The following is a 17,886-nucleotide window of genomic DNA, read 5'->3' as shown; positions in this document are numbered from 1 at the left end:
TGATTTTAAGATACTGAATCATACCCTAATTGGATAAGTTGGATTTGGGGTGAACGCTCAACAAAGCTGTTTTGACAGAAAGGATTACTAGTGTTTAGAGAAGAGGAAGTAATCCTGAAAAGGTAGACAAAGAACCAATCATCCCGCAAGGTTCTAAACATCATTAGAAAGTTCAGACCCCCAGAACGCATGTAAATGCCATTCTGTAAACCCCATACTCTTATAGCAAGATAGAAAGTGGAAACAAAGTCCCCAGAAACCCAAGGACAGTAAGTAGTATACAATGCAGCAGCAAACAACAGAAACCCTGCCTCAAACAAGGTAGCAGGAGAGGACTGGAACCCAAGGCTACCCTCTAATCACCAGATGGGCACCATGGCACACATATGCCCTTAACACAAACATGCACGTGTACACTCTCAAATCATATACACACATACACAAAAATAAAATCTTGAAGGCAGAAATAATCACTAGGAATTGGCAAGTGGTATAGACAGACAAAATAATGGATAGTACATACATGTCTGGGCAGTAGCCTGAGCAAGATGGACAAAAAGACTATAAGGGAAGTAGTGACTGATTAAGGATGGGGGAAAGGGAGGAGCTTACAGAATGAAATTTCCTGTGAAGTATGGTAAAAATATTAGTACAGAGATTTTAAGATTTGAGAAATTGTTTTTAAATTGCCAATATTAACATATCTAGCCTCTTTAAGTTTAAACACAAAGTTTTGAGACTATTCCCAATATAAGTGCATTATAGTATGAAGCAAAAGAATAAAACAGTGGGAGGGAGCCAGGGAGAGACAACACCAAGAATGTAGATTAGGGTGTTAAAGTTCACATCAAATACACAGTATGATCCATTGGAGTTAATATGGAAAAGAACTGGTAAGAGTGGCATAACACAGACTCAGAAGATCCAAGGGGAAAGGAGCTACTCTGCCATGGTTTTGAAACAGATTTCCAAATGATTCTTACAGGATTCTTACATAAGACTATGTGCATATCATGGGAAGGGAGCATGTTACACAGCATACATGTGGAGGTCAGAGTTGTAGAGTTGATTCTCTCCTTCTTGACATGGTTATGAAAGGTTCATTCCCTGAGCCATCTCACTAGCCACCAAGTGATTTGTTTGTTTTTTTCAAAATAAGGTTTAACAGCCCTGGCTGTCCTGGAACTCACAGAGATCCACCTGCCTCTGCCTCCAGAGTGGTGGGAATAAAGGCTACCAGCCACCACCACCCCAAGTGATTCTTATTTTAAAAAGATAAGACTTAGATTGATGAAAATCACAGGACCTTTTTATTATTTTTTAAAGAAAGAAGCATGGTGAAGGATAAACACCAGACAAAGCAGAAGGATGACTGATAGAGCAGTCTTCTGGGTCATAGGAAGAGCTTGCGTCCAGAGCCTTCTGCTGAAAAAGTACCTGCAGTAGAGGGAAAGGTTAAAAATAGAACGTTTGGGAGAAGAAACCTAGAAAATATCAAGGGCCAACTAGAAAGCCGAACATGAATGAGCAGGGCAGAGGGAGGGACTGCTGCAGTATGAACCCCTCCTTGCTGCTCCCAGAGGCATAGTCCAATCTAACTTGCCAGAAGAAATAACAGTTTCTTAGGTGTAAAGCATAGGTCAAGTCACATCAAAAAATATTTGACCATTTTTAACCTACAAAAAAAACCTTATGGGCTAGAGAGATGGCTCAGAGGTTAAGAGCACTGGCTGCTCTTCCAGAGGTCCTGAGTTCAATTCCCAGCAACCACATGGTGGCTCACAACCATCCGTTATGAGATCTGGTGCCCTCTTCTGGTGTGCAGACATATATGGAAGCAGAATGTTGTATACATAATAAATAAATAAAATCTTAAAGAAAAAAAAAACTTATTTGGCACAACCTATCTGTTGGCTTGGCCAGCTAATTTTACAACTAAAGAGACAAAACAAAACAAAAAAACTTATAAAAATCAGCCACTGACAATCTAATTAAAACTTTTATTGGGCCTCCTCTCTCCTCTCTCTCTTCTTTGCCCCTCTTCTCCACTTCCTTCTCTCTCTCCCCCTTCCCTTTTAATAAACTCCATGTAATTAATGAAAAAAAAAAAGAAAAAGGAAAAAAAAAGTTGTTTTTTTTTTTTTTTTTTTTTTGGTTTTCGAGACAGGGTTTCTCGTGTATCATTGGGGCCTATCCTGGCACTCAGTCTGGAGACCAGGCTGGCCTCGAACTCACAGAGATCCGCCTGCCTCTGACTCCCGAGTGCTGGGATTAAAGGCATGCGCCACCACTACCCAGCAGAAATAAACTTTTATTGGGACAGGACTAGAAAAGGGAGGGCCATATCCCCCTCCCGATAAGAGACAAAAAAGACAATTATTTGTGAATATGGCAGTGAATTTCCTTTAATCAAAGACAACCATGACAAGTCCATTAACTATCAAAAGCTACATTTTACTAAACAATCTTCATCTTTAAAAACATTTAATCATACATATATACAATATATGCTGCTTCCCTTTCAGGATTTCACTATTGCCTTCAGTTCTAAAAGACATAAAATAAAAGGAAGATATCTGGTTAATAGTGGACATTTTAGACATATACATGCAATCTAGTGACTAGCCCCTTATCATAGAGTAGGACCAGGTTAAGCTACTATACTCCTCATATAGTTCCTTTCCCACAAGATAGTCTGATAGAGGTAAGCTATCTGGAAACAAAAGAAGTTCCATTAATTGAAATACATACTGAGTTTATATAAAGTACTTTAGAAACTCATTGTAGTTCTCAAAATGAGAAAAAAAATGAAGCTAAAAAACTATTTAAAGTTACTTTATAGACACTTACACATAAAGAAAATAAATGTGTAAAATGAAGTGACTCCACAAGTTTTTAAAATTGAGGGGCTGGGCCAAAAGATTCAAGGTCATTTCCACCCACTGCTGCCTTCAGTACAGAATACCACATCATAGTTACTACAATATCTTTCTAGAAATCTTCCCCTTTGTAAAAGAATGAAGTTTTCATAGCATAATTCATTTCAGAAATGTCCATTTACTAGCATCACTCTAAGGTAAGTCTAGCCTCATCTTTTCTGCTTCGTGTCTATTAAAAAGAAATCAAACAACAGTGAACAACACTGGGGAGGATTCCATAGCACTCATCCATTGTTGGGTGTAAACAAACCAATAAAGAGTTCTCCTGCACTGCTCTTTCATCTTCAGATCTTAACACCAAAGTCAGGAATCCTGAGGGATTCCTCCTGCCTTCCTTCTCAGGTACACAGTTCTAGGGATGGAACACTAGAGGGAGGCAAACCCCAAATTTCATGGGAATGATTAAATACTATGGCTTGGGTTGACTGATAACATTTTAACAACTGTGTGGCTATCATGTAGGAAATATTACCTTCAGCAGGCATCAGGCACTTAATCGCTGCTGGCTCTGACTCATCGAGATCACAGGCTCAGAAATCTCAAAGGTCTTCACAATCTCCTGGTCAGAAACAGGAACATTGAGGCAATAGGTTTATAGGAAATGAAGTTACGGTCAGAACTGCACTGGGCAGCCTGCAGGGCCTTACCTCCCAGTCACGGTAACTCAGGGCTATAATTCCTTGACTCCTAATTTGTGTGTTTTGTTCAATTCCGTCACTTTCTTCATTAATCACTGGCTCTGTTTGAAAGAGATTTCAAACATCATCAATCAGAACAGGTAACCTGAACAGCAACTGGTAATAGAAGTGAAGTTTGTACCGAGAAGAAACTTGTATGTACTTCCTAGAATTCTATGCATATCTGTGCAGTAGCCACTCAGCTAAACCCTAGTAAGCCCAATATGAAACTGAGAACATGTAACAAGTAAGTGCAATCAAAGTCCACACAGACTTTAGAAGGCCATGAATAAGAGAGAGGTCATGCACAGATAAGAATGAAATAGCACAGGCCAGAAAAAAAGGAAACCACAAAAATGACTGCAATTACAAACACCATTAGAATTTAGGGGAATTTTATCATCTTGTTAATCTTTACATCAGATAGTGAACTAATGACAAAGATCAATCCATCAGGAAAGATACATTATTTGAATTTTTGTTTATATAAATTATATTAAAAATGGTAACTTACTAGGCATGGTGGCACATGCTTTTAATCCCAATACCTAGGAGACAGACAGGTGGCTCTCTTTAAGTTCAAAGCCAGCGTGTTCTACATTGCGCATTCCAGGCTAGCCAGGGATACATGGAGAGACTGTCCCAGTCATAGAACTTCTATGATTTATAATAGTAACAATAAAAGCAGGCATTGTGGCACAAGCCTTTAATCCCCAAACTCGAGAGGCAGACGCAGGTGGATCTGGTGAGTTCAAGGTCAGCTTGGCTTACAAATGGAATTCCTAAATTGAGCTATATTGAGAGAGCCTGTCTCAAACAAACAACAAACAAAACAAAAGTGTGTATTCCAGCACTAAGAAGACTGAGGCAGGAAGATTGAGAGTTTAAGGTCAGCCTGGACTACATGGCAAATTCCAGGCTAGTATGGGCCATGGAGCAAGACCATCTCAAATAAAGCAACAAAAAAAAAAAAACCCTTACATTTAGTCAATAAAATACATTTCATAAACTCAATATTTTTTAAAATTAACTTCTATGAACATAGTGTAACTTACCTATTACCGGTAGTCGGTCTTGGTCAAGTCTTATTCTTGCAAAACCATCCTAAAACAAAAACATGGTTTGAAACTAATGCAAAATCTACTGCATGAAAAAAGTTAGAAAACTGTACTTCAGAAAGCCAAAATGTACCCTAACTTAGAGACCAGATTTTTCTCACATCTTTCTTCACAAGAGTATCTCTCGGGTTTCCAATCTCAACTTTTCCTGGACACAGATTCCATACTGACTTTATTCCTGTTACTATTATTACTACATTTATTCTTTTGGGGAATGGAGTGGCACTATAGTGCACCTAAGGATGTCAGAGGACAACTTGTGAAAGTTGTTTTGTCTCCTTCCACCATGTGGGTCCTAGGGATCAAACTCAGGTCAGATTTGGCAAGAGCTTTTACCTATTATGCCAACTCATCAGCCCTCAATCCTGAGAACAACCATCTTATTATTTAACCAATGTATGCATATTCTGTCATATACCTTCCACATTTTATTACACATAATTCTATCATTGGGACCAATGGCACAAACATGCCTTTGTTGTTGTTTGAGAAAGTACTTGGGTAAATATAAGTTTCTGTCTAAATTTAAGAAGCCAAATTCATCTTACATGTTTAGGAATGCAACATGATGTAAGACTCCAGTCTTAATTCAATTATCTATGGTACACTGATAGGATTTTGAAATTTTTCACATTTAATGAGCTACAAAACTACTACAAAGCCCTCCCATAGACCCTTTCTTCACATTCACCAGCTGTTTTGCTACATTTACTTGATCACTGTCTTTCTAATTATATGAAAGGTGAGGGTGACAGAACTGTCCCCTGCTCGTTTCTTCACTGTCAGTGTCTTGAGCATAAGCCTATTCTTATATAGCATGAAAACTTCAACAAATGTGCCATATTATAATAGATGGTTCATATAGCTTTACCATTATACTTGGAACTAGAAGTGGTTCAAATTTGGGAGAATTTGAGACTATTTGCATAGATACAATGCAGTATCTTGGAGATGGGACCTAGTCTAAACATGAAATTCATTTATGCCCCATATGTGCCTTATACTGCCTGAAGGTAACTCTATTTTTTTTTATTAGTTCAAATTAGGAACAAGCTTGCTTCAGATGTCAATCCCTTCTCCCTCTCCCTCCCCTCCCCCCCAACATCCCACCTGCCCCTAGCCATCCCCCCTCCACTCCCCAGGCAGGGTAAGGCCCTCAAAAGGGGCTCCCCAAAGTCCACCACATCATCCTGGGCCAGGCCTAGGCCCTTCCCCATGTGTCCAGGTCAAGAGAGCATCCCTTAATATGGGATGGGCTCTCAAAATCCCCCCCCTTTTTTTTAAGACCTTACATATTTAATACAGTGCGGGTAACTATTTTTAAGGGGCCTACTTTTCAGTTGTGACCAATCAAATGCAGTAGTTATGAAACTTTCCAGTTATGATCATGTTTCAAGTTTTAGAGCATTGCAGATTGGTAATGCTCACCTTATGATTTTAAAAATTAAAGTCAGACCATAAATTTTAGTTTATGTAACATACTAATATTCTGCTATATTCTTTAACAGCTGTGCATCACTTTTAAAACATATAAAAAATGTTAGAGAACTCAAAAACCTTACCCGTATAATGAAGGAAACATGAAAGATGTTTTCCACTGTACGGGGGAAAGAATGTGGATCAACCACAAAATCAAAGAAGGACATTGGCGTATCAGCTATAGAAAAAAAGAAAGAAAAAAATCTTCAAAAAACAAAAAATCATTTTTGTTACACAACAAGGTCTATGCCCTAACATTCACCAGAGACAAAAGAAGGAACACACAAGCCTCCTGCTGTGGGGTGTAAACACTTATGAAGGTCAGTTTGACTTTTCTATTAAAATAGAGATGCCCACTGACCTGGCTGCCTTCCAAAGAGCCATCCTCAGGAATAATAGCCCAAACATATCAAGTTACACAAAGATTTTCACCTCAGTAGTTTGTACAACAGGAAAATGCAACAAAGAGACTTTCCAATAGTAAGGATTATTAACTCTATTTATGATGGAGCCATACCATGGGAATCCCTGAAAATAAGGAAAAGCTGTATGATGTACAAGAAAGTCTACAGGGACAAATCACAGAGCACAAAGTGTATATCATGATTAGCTTGGGAAAAAGAAAAGGAAAGTGAAAGTAACGCCCAACCCCCCCCAAAATAACAACATATTTACATGATAGAAATGGAAAACACTATGAAAACAGGAATCTCGTGTTTGACAAGTGACCCTTATGGAAAATAGGAGGGAGGTAAATGACACTTTTACTTTATTGGGGCTGGAGACATGGCTCAAAGGTTAAGAACACTGACGCGGCTCTTGCAGAGGACCTAGGTTTGGTTCCAGCACCCCTAAGATGCAGTCTGCAGGTCCAGAGGATCTGACACCCTCTTCTGGCCTCTGCGGGTACTGCACGCACCTGGTGGTACACTTAACATACATGCCAGCAAACACTCATATACATAAATCTGTCTAAAAAATATTTAGGGGCTAGAAAGATGGCTTAGCAGATAAGAATCATTGTTGCTCTTCCAGAGGACCAGGGTTGGATTCCCAACACACACATGGCTGCTCACAACTGCCTGTAGCTCCAATTCCAGAAGATCCAGTATCCTCTCTGGCTTCCATAGAAACCAGGCATGTATGCTGTATACAGACACATAGGCAGACAAAACACCAATATACATAAAATAATCTTTCTTTAAAAGAGCAGTTTAGGGGCTGGAGAGATGGCTCAGAGGTTAAGAGCACTGACTGCTCTTCCAGAGGTCCTGAGTTCAATTCCCAGCAACCACATGGTGGCTCACAACCATCTGGTGCCCTCTTCTGGTGTGCAGATATACATGGAAGCAGAATGTTGCATACATAATAAAATCTTAAAAAAAAAAAAGAGCGGTTTAAAAAAAGTTACTTTATCCTCATGTGAGGTATTAAGTGTATGTGTGGGAAGACTCATTAAATACATATGACAAAAAATAATCAATGAGACAGGTGGTGTGTCCTTATGTCTGTAATTCCAGCACTCAGGAGGCTAAGACAGGGAGACTGCCATTATTTTGAGGCCAGCCTAGACTATACTGAGCTCCAGGCCAGCCTGAGCAATAGACTACTTTAAAAGGGGAGAGGGAAAAATCACAATTATATATATTATATATATATGCAACTGAAATGCCTTTTAAATAAAATAACCTTGCAGAAAGTGGCACACCCGATAAACACAAATGGCTGCACCTTTGGTGCCATACTTACGGTCTTCTCTAAAGTATGTCTGCAACAATCCCAAGATCCTTTCTACTTCTTTTTCAGTTGCTTCTTGATGAGATTCTTCCATGCATTTCAACTGGGAAAGAAAACCATCAACGATGACTCACCCTCCCATGTCAGTCACTAACTTTTCCTACTCTGTCGCACATCCAAACTTCAGAGTTTCGATTGGCCTAGTTAGCTTTTAAGTTTACAAGTCTTAAAATTTAGTTTAAAGAAAGTTTTTCCACCTCGGTAATATTCTTATTAGTAGAAGGGTAATGTTACCAAACTGCTAGCTCAGCTGTCTTTAGATTAAACACAGTCATATGCTGGGCAGTGGTGACACACTGCCTGTAATCCCAGCACTTGGGAGGCAGAGGCAGGTGGATCTCTGTGAGTTCAAGGCCAGCCTGGTCCAAAGCTAAACAGAGAAATCCTGTCTAAAAAAAAAAAAATCACAACATATAGTTTAGAACTGGACTAGATCTTGCCCCACAAGGGGACACAGGGATCACTTGCCAATATCGGAGACATTTTTGGTTGTGGCTGGGGTGGGCGGTGCTATTAGCAGCTAGGCAGAAGAAGGCAAGAATTCTAAACAACTTGCAATGTCCAGGACAATTCCCCCATGATAAAAATTACCCTGCCCTAAATGCTAAGGGTAGTAAGGGTGAGAAACTCTGGTTTAGGAGAACTGACTAAAACCACAGAAAATGGGTTAACGTGGCCAATCCAATAAAATGTTGAGACATTTAAATAGAATATTTAAATGACTAGAACACTTACATAACTTCGAGTTTTTTTGGATTTTTTGGTTGTTTTTAATGGAATTAGGGTGTTACTATGTAGCTCTGGCTGGCCTGGCCTAGAACTTGCTATGTAAGTTGGCCTCCAACTCCCAGAGCCCCACCTGCCTTAAAACTCTGCACCACCACACCCAAGTGCCTATATATTAAGTATAGGTTAGTCTAAAAAGCAGTATTTGAAAAACAAACCTGAGCAGGCATTGCCCTCTGCTCTTCTATCATGCGAGGTTGTCTTGGGCGATCAGTTCGTGGCTTTGGCACAGGAAATTCTCCATGTATTGAACCCAACCTAATAAAAAATACGCTTTTATGTTTCCTTTATAAACAAACCCATTTCACAACTAAAAGCAGTTGGTGTAGTATATAGTCAAATTCAGACCAGGCATTAGTGGTGAGATTCAGGTTGTGACATCTTTTCAACTCCATTTGTATTTCTACAAAGACTCCTTGAGCTCTGTCAATCAGATAACCCTCTCACACACTTTCCTGGTGCTCTGGACTACAGTAAGTCACTGAATGTACCTGTGGACTCTTCCCAACTAGCCTGTCACACAAAGGCAACTTTTAAGATTAGAATGATGAGCACATGGGTCTAGGCATGTCAGGGTAGCAGGTCACAGCTAAGAACTACTGAACACACCATCATGATGATAGGGTTCTTTTTTTTAAGGCTCTATTTGCAAAAAAAAAAAAAAAAAAAAAAAAAAAAAAAAAAAACCCAACCAACCAATACATACAGCCTTAAGCTGCAGTTAATACAAGTTACTGTTCAAGCAGAGTTCAAGGTCCCTAGAATCTAGCTGCATTTGCTCATTATACTTGAGATAAAAGTATCATAGTATAGCTGGAAGGAGATTAATTTGTACAACATCTCAGTGTGATAGCTCCTTCAGTATACTGTCATGAGAGCCTTTAGGCAGAAACAGCTACCTAAACACAGAAGAGATCTGGTTGGGAAGACTGACCATTTATTGATCTTCCCTCTAGAAAAGTTGCTGGAGGCATCCAGGCTGGGAGCAGTAGGTGAGTAAAGTTCACCAGAAAGATGAGGGAAAGGACATCAGAGGGGGAGGGAACACAGGGACAGAGCTGTGATCACTTTGTGTGGTTAGAAATTGAGCTGGGCTTTTTTTTTTTTTTTTTTAGATGCCAAGACTTAAGACAAAGATTAGTACTGAAAAAAAAAAAAAAAAAACAGACTTGGATTTTATCACATAATTAAGAAAAGTTCGGTCTTTATAGTTCAGACTATAGTTTGGGCATCTGAGCTGCCAGAAGGCATATATATTATAGATGCCTGGGCCAGGACATAGCCCTGCTACAACCCAAGCTCCAAGGCATTCTAACATTGACTCTACCAATCTCAGGCTTAAAAGGAATCAAGACCAGTAGCCTGGAGCTATAGGAAGAAAGGACTAGAACACACTGGACAGCTGCCCCAGGGAAAGCACTTACTGGGGAAAAAGGGCTGGACATTTCAAGGCTGTCTCAAAAGAAGCAGCAAGAGCCATCCCTGGTTTTGTCATAGAACAGGGACTAGACTAGGCAACTTCATTTCTTAAGATACTCTCATGTATGATAAAGTTCAGGGGTAATAAACAGAATCGGAAACACGCTACAGACCCCAAATGCCTGAGCTATGAAGCAAACAAGCAGAGCCCCTTGGTAGGGTCCTGCCCCACAGCCTCCCTGCTAAGGGAGGACAGAGACCCATCGACGCCAGTTATGTTTACATTTACTGACATCTGTTCAAATTTGGGCAGTCTCTGAACAATGGCTTCACGACTGACCATCTTTACTACTTAACAATCTTTGCCCCTACAATAAAAAAAAAACAAAAAACAACTCATGGTTTATAAATGGCTGGTCTGTTGGATTTTGAAAATAATCTTACAGAAAGTGGAATGTATGGGTTTTATTAAAGGTGTTTTCTGCTGTTTTGCCTGATATTTTCCAGGAGTCATAGACAATTAATTCAATATCATTTCTGTCTTCATCACGGATGAATTCTTCAGCTTCTAGTGGATTTACACCCATATGTGTCAGCTACAGAAAAAAATGAAGGAAGAAAAAAAAAATCAGTTAAAGTGCAGGCAACCATTCACCAAATTCAATATTTAAGAGACCAGAGGGAGAGCCTCTTCATACTAGCTGAAAGATAATTTTACATATAAATTCCTATTCAGAAGTACCTTTTGTTATGAGAAAATACTCCTCAATATACTTAGAACATTTGGTGAAGACAGTGAGGTGATTTAGCTTAGCAGTTCTCAACCAGGATGATTTGCCCCTAAGGGGTCTTTTGGCAAAACAAAACATTTTTGACAGTCAACCACTGACATGCTCTGGCAGATTGTAGGCAGACACCAGAAAAACTGTCCTACAGTGCACAGAGCATTCAATATAGAGATGTGTCCAGCCCAAATGTCACTTATGCTGAGGAGGAGAAACCCTGTCCTTTCCGCCCCAGTCTAAGGGGCTTGAGAATGGTAGGCATTAAGCTCACAGGGCCTACTGGAGCAGAAGCAGCTCCATCAGGAGCAAAACCATACTAGGCAGGGAAACTGAAGATCTCAAAAGAAGCACTCCAGTATGGAACCAGAAGTTTAGCTGGCTCTCAGATCCCGGTGACTGGCCAGCTTCCTACAAAGGATCTTAGTATATCCAGAGAGCATAAAAAGAGACTTCTAATAAGTCTCTCTTCCTGAGGAGACTTGGCAATGAGTCAAACAATTCTCTTGTCTCTGTTTTACAGAAGTGTATTATTACAGCCAGGTGTAAGTGGGTATTATATCACATTTGTTTCTTAGGAAAGAACATGTTTACTATATCAGACTGTAATATGCCTAAAAGTTTTTAAGCTAAAGTAATAGCAGTATATATAAACAATAATTAGAAAACCCTCAAAGCAACCAGACTTTAAAGGGAACAAACGCAGCAAAGCCCTGATCAGAGGGGACAACTGGTTCTCCTCCATTCTTTTGCCAGTCCAAAGGGTCTTACTATGTAGCCCTGGCTGTCCTGGAACCAGATGTGAGAGGCTGGTAGAACTCAGAGACCAGCCTGCCTCTGCCAAAGGAGTGCTGGGATTAAAGGCATGGGCCATCACACCCATCCTTTTCCAGACAGCTTTAACTTATTGTGATGTTATTTAAAGATTAAAGCATAACCTAATTCTTATTTTAAAAATACTTACCATGTGCATACTTAACAGCATTTCTAAAATACATTGTATTTCACAATATTTATTTTAAGAAAACATTAAGACTTATTGGAAGGCTGGAGAGCTGGCTCAGCAATTAAGAGCACTGACTACTCTGCTCTTCCAGAAGTCGAGTTCAATTCCCAGCAACCACATGGTGGCTCAAAACCATCTGTAATGAGATTTGGTGACCTCTCTTCTGGCATGTAGTCATACATGCAGGCAGAACACTGTATACATAATAATAAATAAATCTTAAAAAGAAAACAAAGACTTATTGGGTATTAAACCAAGAGCCTTATGCACACTAGGCAAGTGCTCTACTATTGAGCTACACCTCCATTCTCCTTTTTCTGCAATTTTTATTTTAAGAGAGGGCCTCTCTTTTATAACTCAGGCTTGCAATACTCCTGCCTCAGGTTCCCAAGTAGCTGGTATTATACAGGTATATCCTAGCACACACAGCTTAAGCCATTCTAATAAACATTTAAGCATAAAAGCACTGGCCAAAATCCAGTGTTTAGCTGGGTATGGTAACACATGCCTTTAATTCCAGCACTCAGAAGGTGAGAGATCTCTGTGAGTTCCAGGTCTGTCTGGTCTACATAGTGAGTTCCAGGACAGCCAGGACACATAGAGATCCCTCAACAAAAACAAAAACAAAACAGTGACTCCATTCCTTTTTTTCCCTTTGGACACATTCATCAGAAAAGTTTTAAAATTGCAGTTACCAACTAGTCAAGCGTATTAAGAGGCAAAGGTGGGTGAATTACAAACTAAATTAAATACAAAACCATCATCATATTTATATGGTTCTAAAATCTTTTCCAAGACAGATTATGTCCACAGAGCAAGGCTGAACTCATCTCCAGCCTACATCTACCCTGAGCTTCCCCACCCCCATCTCTGCAATGTGAGCTCTGGTCCAGCCTAGGAAGGACAGATGACCTCAAATGACCTAGAACACTCACAAAGTAACAGCCAGAGTCTTAGAAGAGATAGCTAAGAGGTTTCAAGATGCTCAATGTTCTTAATCTGTTAATTTCCTAAAATCTCCTTGGAGGACTCTGAGATATAAAAAAAAAAAAAAAGAATAAAGGAAAACAAAGTAGAAACCCAATCTGCAACTGATATAAGCAAGTAGATAATTGCATAATAAGACATTTTTATGAAGCATTTAATTAAAATTTGGTAACTTTGAACTTACTAGAGTTTCAACATATCTTAACATATCAAATGAGCTTAGGTCAGAACGCAGCTGCTTGGCTTTCTCTTTGCCCAAGTCTGAAGCCAGAACAAGAAACTGGGCATCTAGAACTGCTTCTCTTGCTCTTGATACTGTAGAACAAGAAATACATGTTAAGAAACACACAAAAACCACAGATATTTCTCCAAATTTCAAAGTACATATTAGTATCTTTCCACTAGGGCAAAATAAGCCTCAATAGGCTAGAAATGGATCCGTGGACATCTAAAAACTGGTTCCCTCCCCACTCTCTAAAATCTCAACCATAGCTAACCAGTCTTCCTTAATGCTTACTCTCAGGTTTTCATATTCCTGAACCAGACTTAATTTTTTTCTTTTAGATTTATTTATGTGTATGAGTGTTTTGCCTGTATGTACTTGAAGCATGTGTGACCCCAATTCCATGGAGATCAGAAGGGGTCAATATATCCCCTGGAACTGAAGTTACAGATAGTTATAAGCCAATACATGGATGCTGGAAATCAAACCCAGGTCTTCTACAAGAGCAGCAAGTGCTTTTAACTGATGAGCCATTTCTCCAGCCCCCACTGAACCACAATCTCATAGTAACTCCAGCATAACAAAAACTTCTGTCCTGTATAACACCTATCTCTTTGACTAACACTGTTTTGTTTTTTGAGACAGGGTTTCTCTGTATAGCCCTGGCTATCCTGGAACTGGTTCTGTCTACCAGGCTGGCCTCAGACTCAGAGATCCACCTGCCTTTGCTGGGATTAAAGATGTGCCCCACCACCACCACCACCTGGCGACTAACATTTTAATCACCATCCTCACCTGAACTGATGTAACTCAAATGGAATGTTCACTACAGGTAGGGAGAAATGATACAAAGTCTACAGAGGTTAAAAAAAAAAAAAATCATTCAACTGGAGAACATAGCAGAGCTAAGGGTGCTGGGTTTAACAGCCCCCATCCTACAGGTCCCAGAGAATTTGAAATAGTAGTCTGGGAAAACTCTCATATAAGCCAAGACAAACCAAGCCTGACAGATTCAAACAGAAATGCCTGTGCCCAGCATGCCCTCATTGAGGCATAGAGATCCTGAATAATCCTCACAAAAATAGCAAACATACAGCCAGGGGACTTGCCGACTCTGGCTTCTGTTCTTATCCATCACCTTTTTTCACAGAAGGAAAGATTTTAATCATGTCAAGAGTCACTACAAGGCTGGGCAGTGGTAGTCTTTAATCCCCGAGCTCAGGAGACAGAGGCAGGTGGATCTCTTTGCGTTCGAGCACAGTCTAGTTCTAAAGAGCAAGTTCCAGGATAGCCAAGGCTACACAGTGAAACGTTTGTCTTGAAAACCCAAAAATAAATAGTCATGCAGAAATGACAGTGAGAGAAAGGGGAGGCAGATGCTGGTTGCTGGGCTCTGGTCTATACCCCCCTTGCCCAACAACCCCATGGGCCACCACAAGAGAAGTGCAAATATCCTGTCTAGATGACAGCAAGTTCTCTAAAGAATTAAAACAGTTATAACACCACCCATGGATGCCAAGCAAAGAAACCCTTGAGGCCCAGTTGAGTGAATAATTTTGTCTTCTGATTTAAACATGGACAGTAGCAGAGAGAGGTAACATGAGGATGAAATCAGTAAGATATACAGTAGACAGCAGGGGAGTTCCTCAACTTCTGGAGGTGATTTAGTGTATATGGCAGACCAAGGAGGGGAACTGTAAGGAGGCCATAGCCAGAACAACAAGGGAGGCACCAAACACTGAGACAACACTGAAACAGGCATACTAGCCAGCTAGAAGTAAATAGTCCTCAAGAACATGAAGAGTCATTGTTAGCAGGGAACAAGACAATCCTGTTTATCACTGCAGTGGCCCCTTTCTGTTCCCAAAGCAGTGACAGAGGCCTGAAGATGAGGACATGGTCTGTGTAGCTGTCCTGGTGCTCACATCAGGGAGTACCACCACACCCATCATTCCTTGGAAAATGGCCAAAGTGGTTACTAGTACAACCACTGCTGCTACTTCTAATTCAAACCAAGATTGTGATTTAAAAACCATGACCTCAGAGCTGGAGAGGAGACTCAGCAGCTAACACAGAGTACTTCTCTTCCACAGCCCCGAGCTTGGTTCCCAACACTGGTGTCAGGCAACTCACAACCCCACAACCCCCTTGAAACTCCAGCTCCAGGGGGAATCTGATGCCCTCTATGGCTACCACAGGTAACTGCATTCATGTGCACAAAACCATATACACATGTAATTCGAAACAAACAAAACCCAAGACTGCAACCCCCTAAAGTGCATGTTTCTCCCCCACTGCATCGCACCACATACAATGAGTGTACTTGTAGACATGGCCACCTCCACTAGGTTATAGGTAGATCAACAGCTAAGAGAGCAGAGATGAAAAGGCAGTAAAAGAAACAGGATGTCTGAGGCTAGCTGCATTCTTCCCTAATTCATCTAATGGAACACACATGTAAAGCTCTCAGATTTGGATCAGCAAAAGAATCATGGCAAGAGACTTCTTTGTTTTTGGTTTTTGGGGGAGTGGGGGGAAGAGACAGGGGTTCTTTGTGTAGCCGTGGCTGTCCTGGAACTGGCACTGCAGACCAGGCTGGTCTTTAACTCAAGAGATCCAGCTGCCTCTGCCTCCTGAGTGGGGGACCCATCTCATGAAAAAACGCTGCTTCTTCTGTGGCTTTGGAGGCTGTCCTGGAACTAGCTCTTGTAGACCAGGCTGGTCTCGAACTCAGAGATCTGCCTGCCTCTGCCTCCAGAGTGCTTGGATTAAAGACATGTGCCACCACTGCCTGGCTGAAAATAGATTGTATGACTCCCCCACCCACTCCCAGAAATTCATGAAGAACCCTTAAAAATATGTTAAGCCCAATGGCAAGTGCACAGTGAAAATAATATTGTTGCTAAAATGGAAACAGTTCTGAGCCCATTAAGTGCACTAGTAAAGGGGAATTCTGGAATGATAATAATTTGCTTCTATAAAAGTAATTCAATGACAACATATTTAAAAAATCAATTACCTTCATTAAACAGAGTGTTGGCCTCTTCAAGGACCTCTGTTAATTTGTCACCGGCATTCAGTATGTCCTCCCGATTTTCTGTTTAAAAGAATAAAAACTTAGGGTATTGTGTTCATCTTTCACTAATAAGTTGCTGACACTTGTCACAGCAGTGAAGCCAAGTCCCACTCCTACTTCCTGGGTAATTATTTAAAATGACTTATCTTTTTAACCAAGTTGTACAGAAAGAGGCAATGCTACTCTTTCAAGCAACTTGAAACTTTTGTGTGTTCACAGGGCCAGAGGACAGCCTTAAGTGTCTTTCCCCAGCTCACCACCACCTTTGCCTTTTCCAAAAGGGTCTCACTAACCTGGAACTAGCCAAGTAAACTAGGCAGGCTGACTAGCGGAACCCAGGGACGCTGTTTAACCGAGGCCGAAGATACAAGTTTGTACCACTAGCTCGGCATTTTTAGGCGGGTTCTGGGGGTTATCACCCTTGCAAGAGAAGCACTTGAGACTCAGCCATACCCCCAACTTGAACTTTTTAACAGAAAGACTTGCTCTTTGTGTCCTTAATCCAACGGGACTCTACTGAGCCCCCATATTAGGGTTGGATTAAGAAGCGGTTGTCAAACTTTGCAAGCAACAGGGTCACATGGAGAGCCACGCAAAAAACGCATTGGCCTATCCAGCATTTCTAAAACAGGGCATCCGAAATGAGGAAGAGTCGTGTATTTTAACAATCCCGAGGGACTCTGCAGCTCAGGAGCCCAAGCTGGATTCAACAAAAAGCACCTGGTGGTTATTTTGCTTGTCTTCCCTATCGGCTGGCTGAGCTCAAGCAAGTCACCACCAGACCCGACCTCCCGCTTTTCCAGTCAGCAACAGAGCACCTGCGCGCCTGCCGCCAAGGTCGCGTAGGGTGCACTGAGTAAACAAACGAAGGCGCGCTGCCACGAGCCCGCGCCGACCGGCCTGCGCCCACACCTCCCGCCACCCTCCTCAGACACGGAACGCCGCTGGCCCGCGCAGCCCCAAAGCGCCACCTTACGTTGGACGGAGTTGATGAGAGCGCGGTACTGATGGCGGATCTGGCGGCACAGGCCCTGGTCGTATTCGGCCTCCAAGCAGGCCGGGTCCATCAGCTCATCCCCGGAATCAGACGGCTCGGAGTCCTCCAAGCTCGGGCGCTCCGCTGCCTCCCTGCGTTCCGGCGCGGCGCCGCGGCGGGCCAGTGGGGACCGCGAGCGGGAGCGAGAGCGGGTGCGATCCCGGTGCGGGTCGTGACCCCGACCCCGGCCCTCGGGCCGGCGGCCGCTACTATCACCAGACATAGCGACAATTCGCCTTGCAACTTCGGAGCGGCGGAAGTTCGCGCCAGAAACTGAAACCCCCGGCTGGGCTCGAGCGCCGGCCCCTGGCGCAACGCAGTCCCCGGCTTGCGCTCGAGCTCACAGCGACGCCTGTGGCGGGAGGTCGGCGGCGGGGCTGGCTGTGTATGTGCCTGTCAGCGGCTGTCTTTAAGATGCCTTGATGTTGCTGTCGCTACTCACTGTGCAAGCAAGAAACCTTAGCTCCCTGATCCCAGTGCCCACCCCACTTAGCCAGGCATTTCCCAGAGTTTCTTTGATTCTTCTGACCTTGGGGAAGACACAACAGTGTTGACTATCTG

General features: G+C 41.8%; 1 protein-coding gene across 2 annotated transcripts; it reads right to left on the bottom strand.

Moving 5' to 3' along the window:
* Positions 1-1,287: 1,287 nt before the first annotated feature.
* Nsmce4a (NSE4 homolog A, SMC5-SMC6 complex component) lies at positions 1,288-17,632 on the bottom strand. 2 transcript variants are annotated; one of them, XM_027404416.2, is made up of 11 exons: positions 17,266-17,632; positions 16,233-16,310; positions 13,175-13,305; positions 10,660-10,811; positions 8,955-9,054; positions 7,963-8,053; positions 6,297-6,391; positions 4,672-4,720; positions 3,587-3,678; positions 3,412-3,498; positions 1,288-1,437 (listed from the first exon to the last, which is right to left on the bottom strand). In XM_027404416.2, exons 1-10 carry the CDS (start codon positions 17,546-17,548, stop codon positions 3,424-3,426), a joined length of 1,146 nt encoding a protein of 381 aa, XP_027260217.1. In that variant the 5' UTR covers positions 17,549-17,632; the 3' UTR covers positions 1,288-1,437; positions 3,412-3,423. The 2 variants fall into 2 exon arrangements, with proteins under 2 accessions (XP_027260217.1, XP_027260216.1); XM_027404415.2 differs by lacking the exon at positions 1,288-1,437 and adding an exon at positions 2,380-2,547.
* Between the last annotated feature and the right edge of the window lie 254 nt (positions 17,633-17,886).

Source organism: Cricetulus griseus, chromosome 3, assembly GCF_003668045.3.
Source record: "Cricetulus griseus strain 17A/GY chromosome 3, alternate assembly CriGri-PICRH-1.0, whole genome shotgun sequence".
NCBI classification, from domain to species: domain Eukaryota; kingdom Metazoa; phylum Chordata; class Mammalia; order Rodentia; family Cricetidae; genus Cricetulus; species Cricetulus griseus.
Note: the sequence above shows the minus strand (reverse complement) of the source record. Positions and strands in the feature narration are given on the sequence as shown.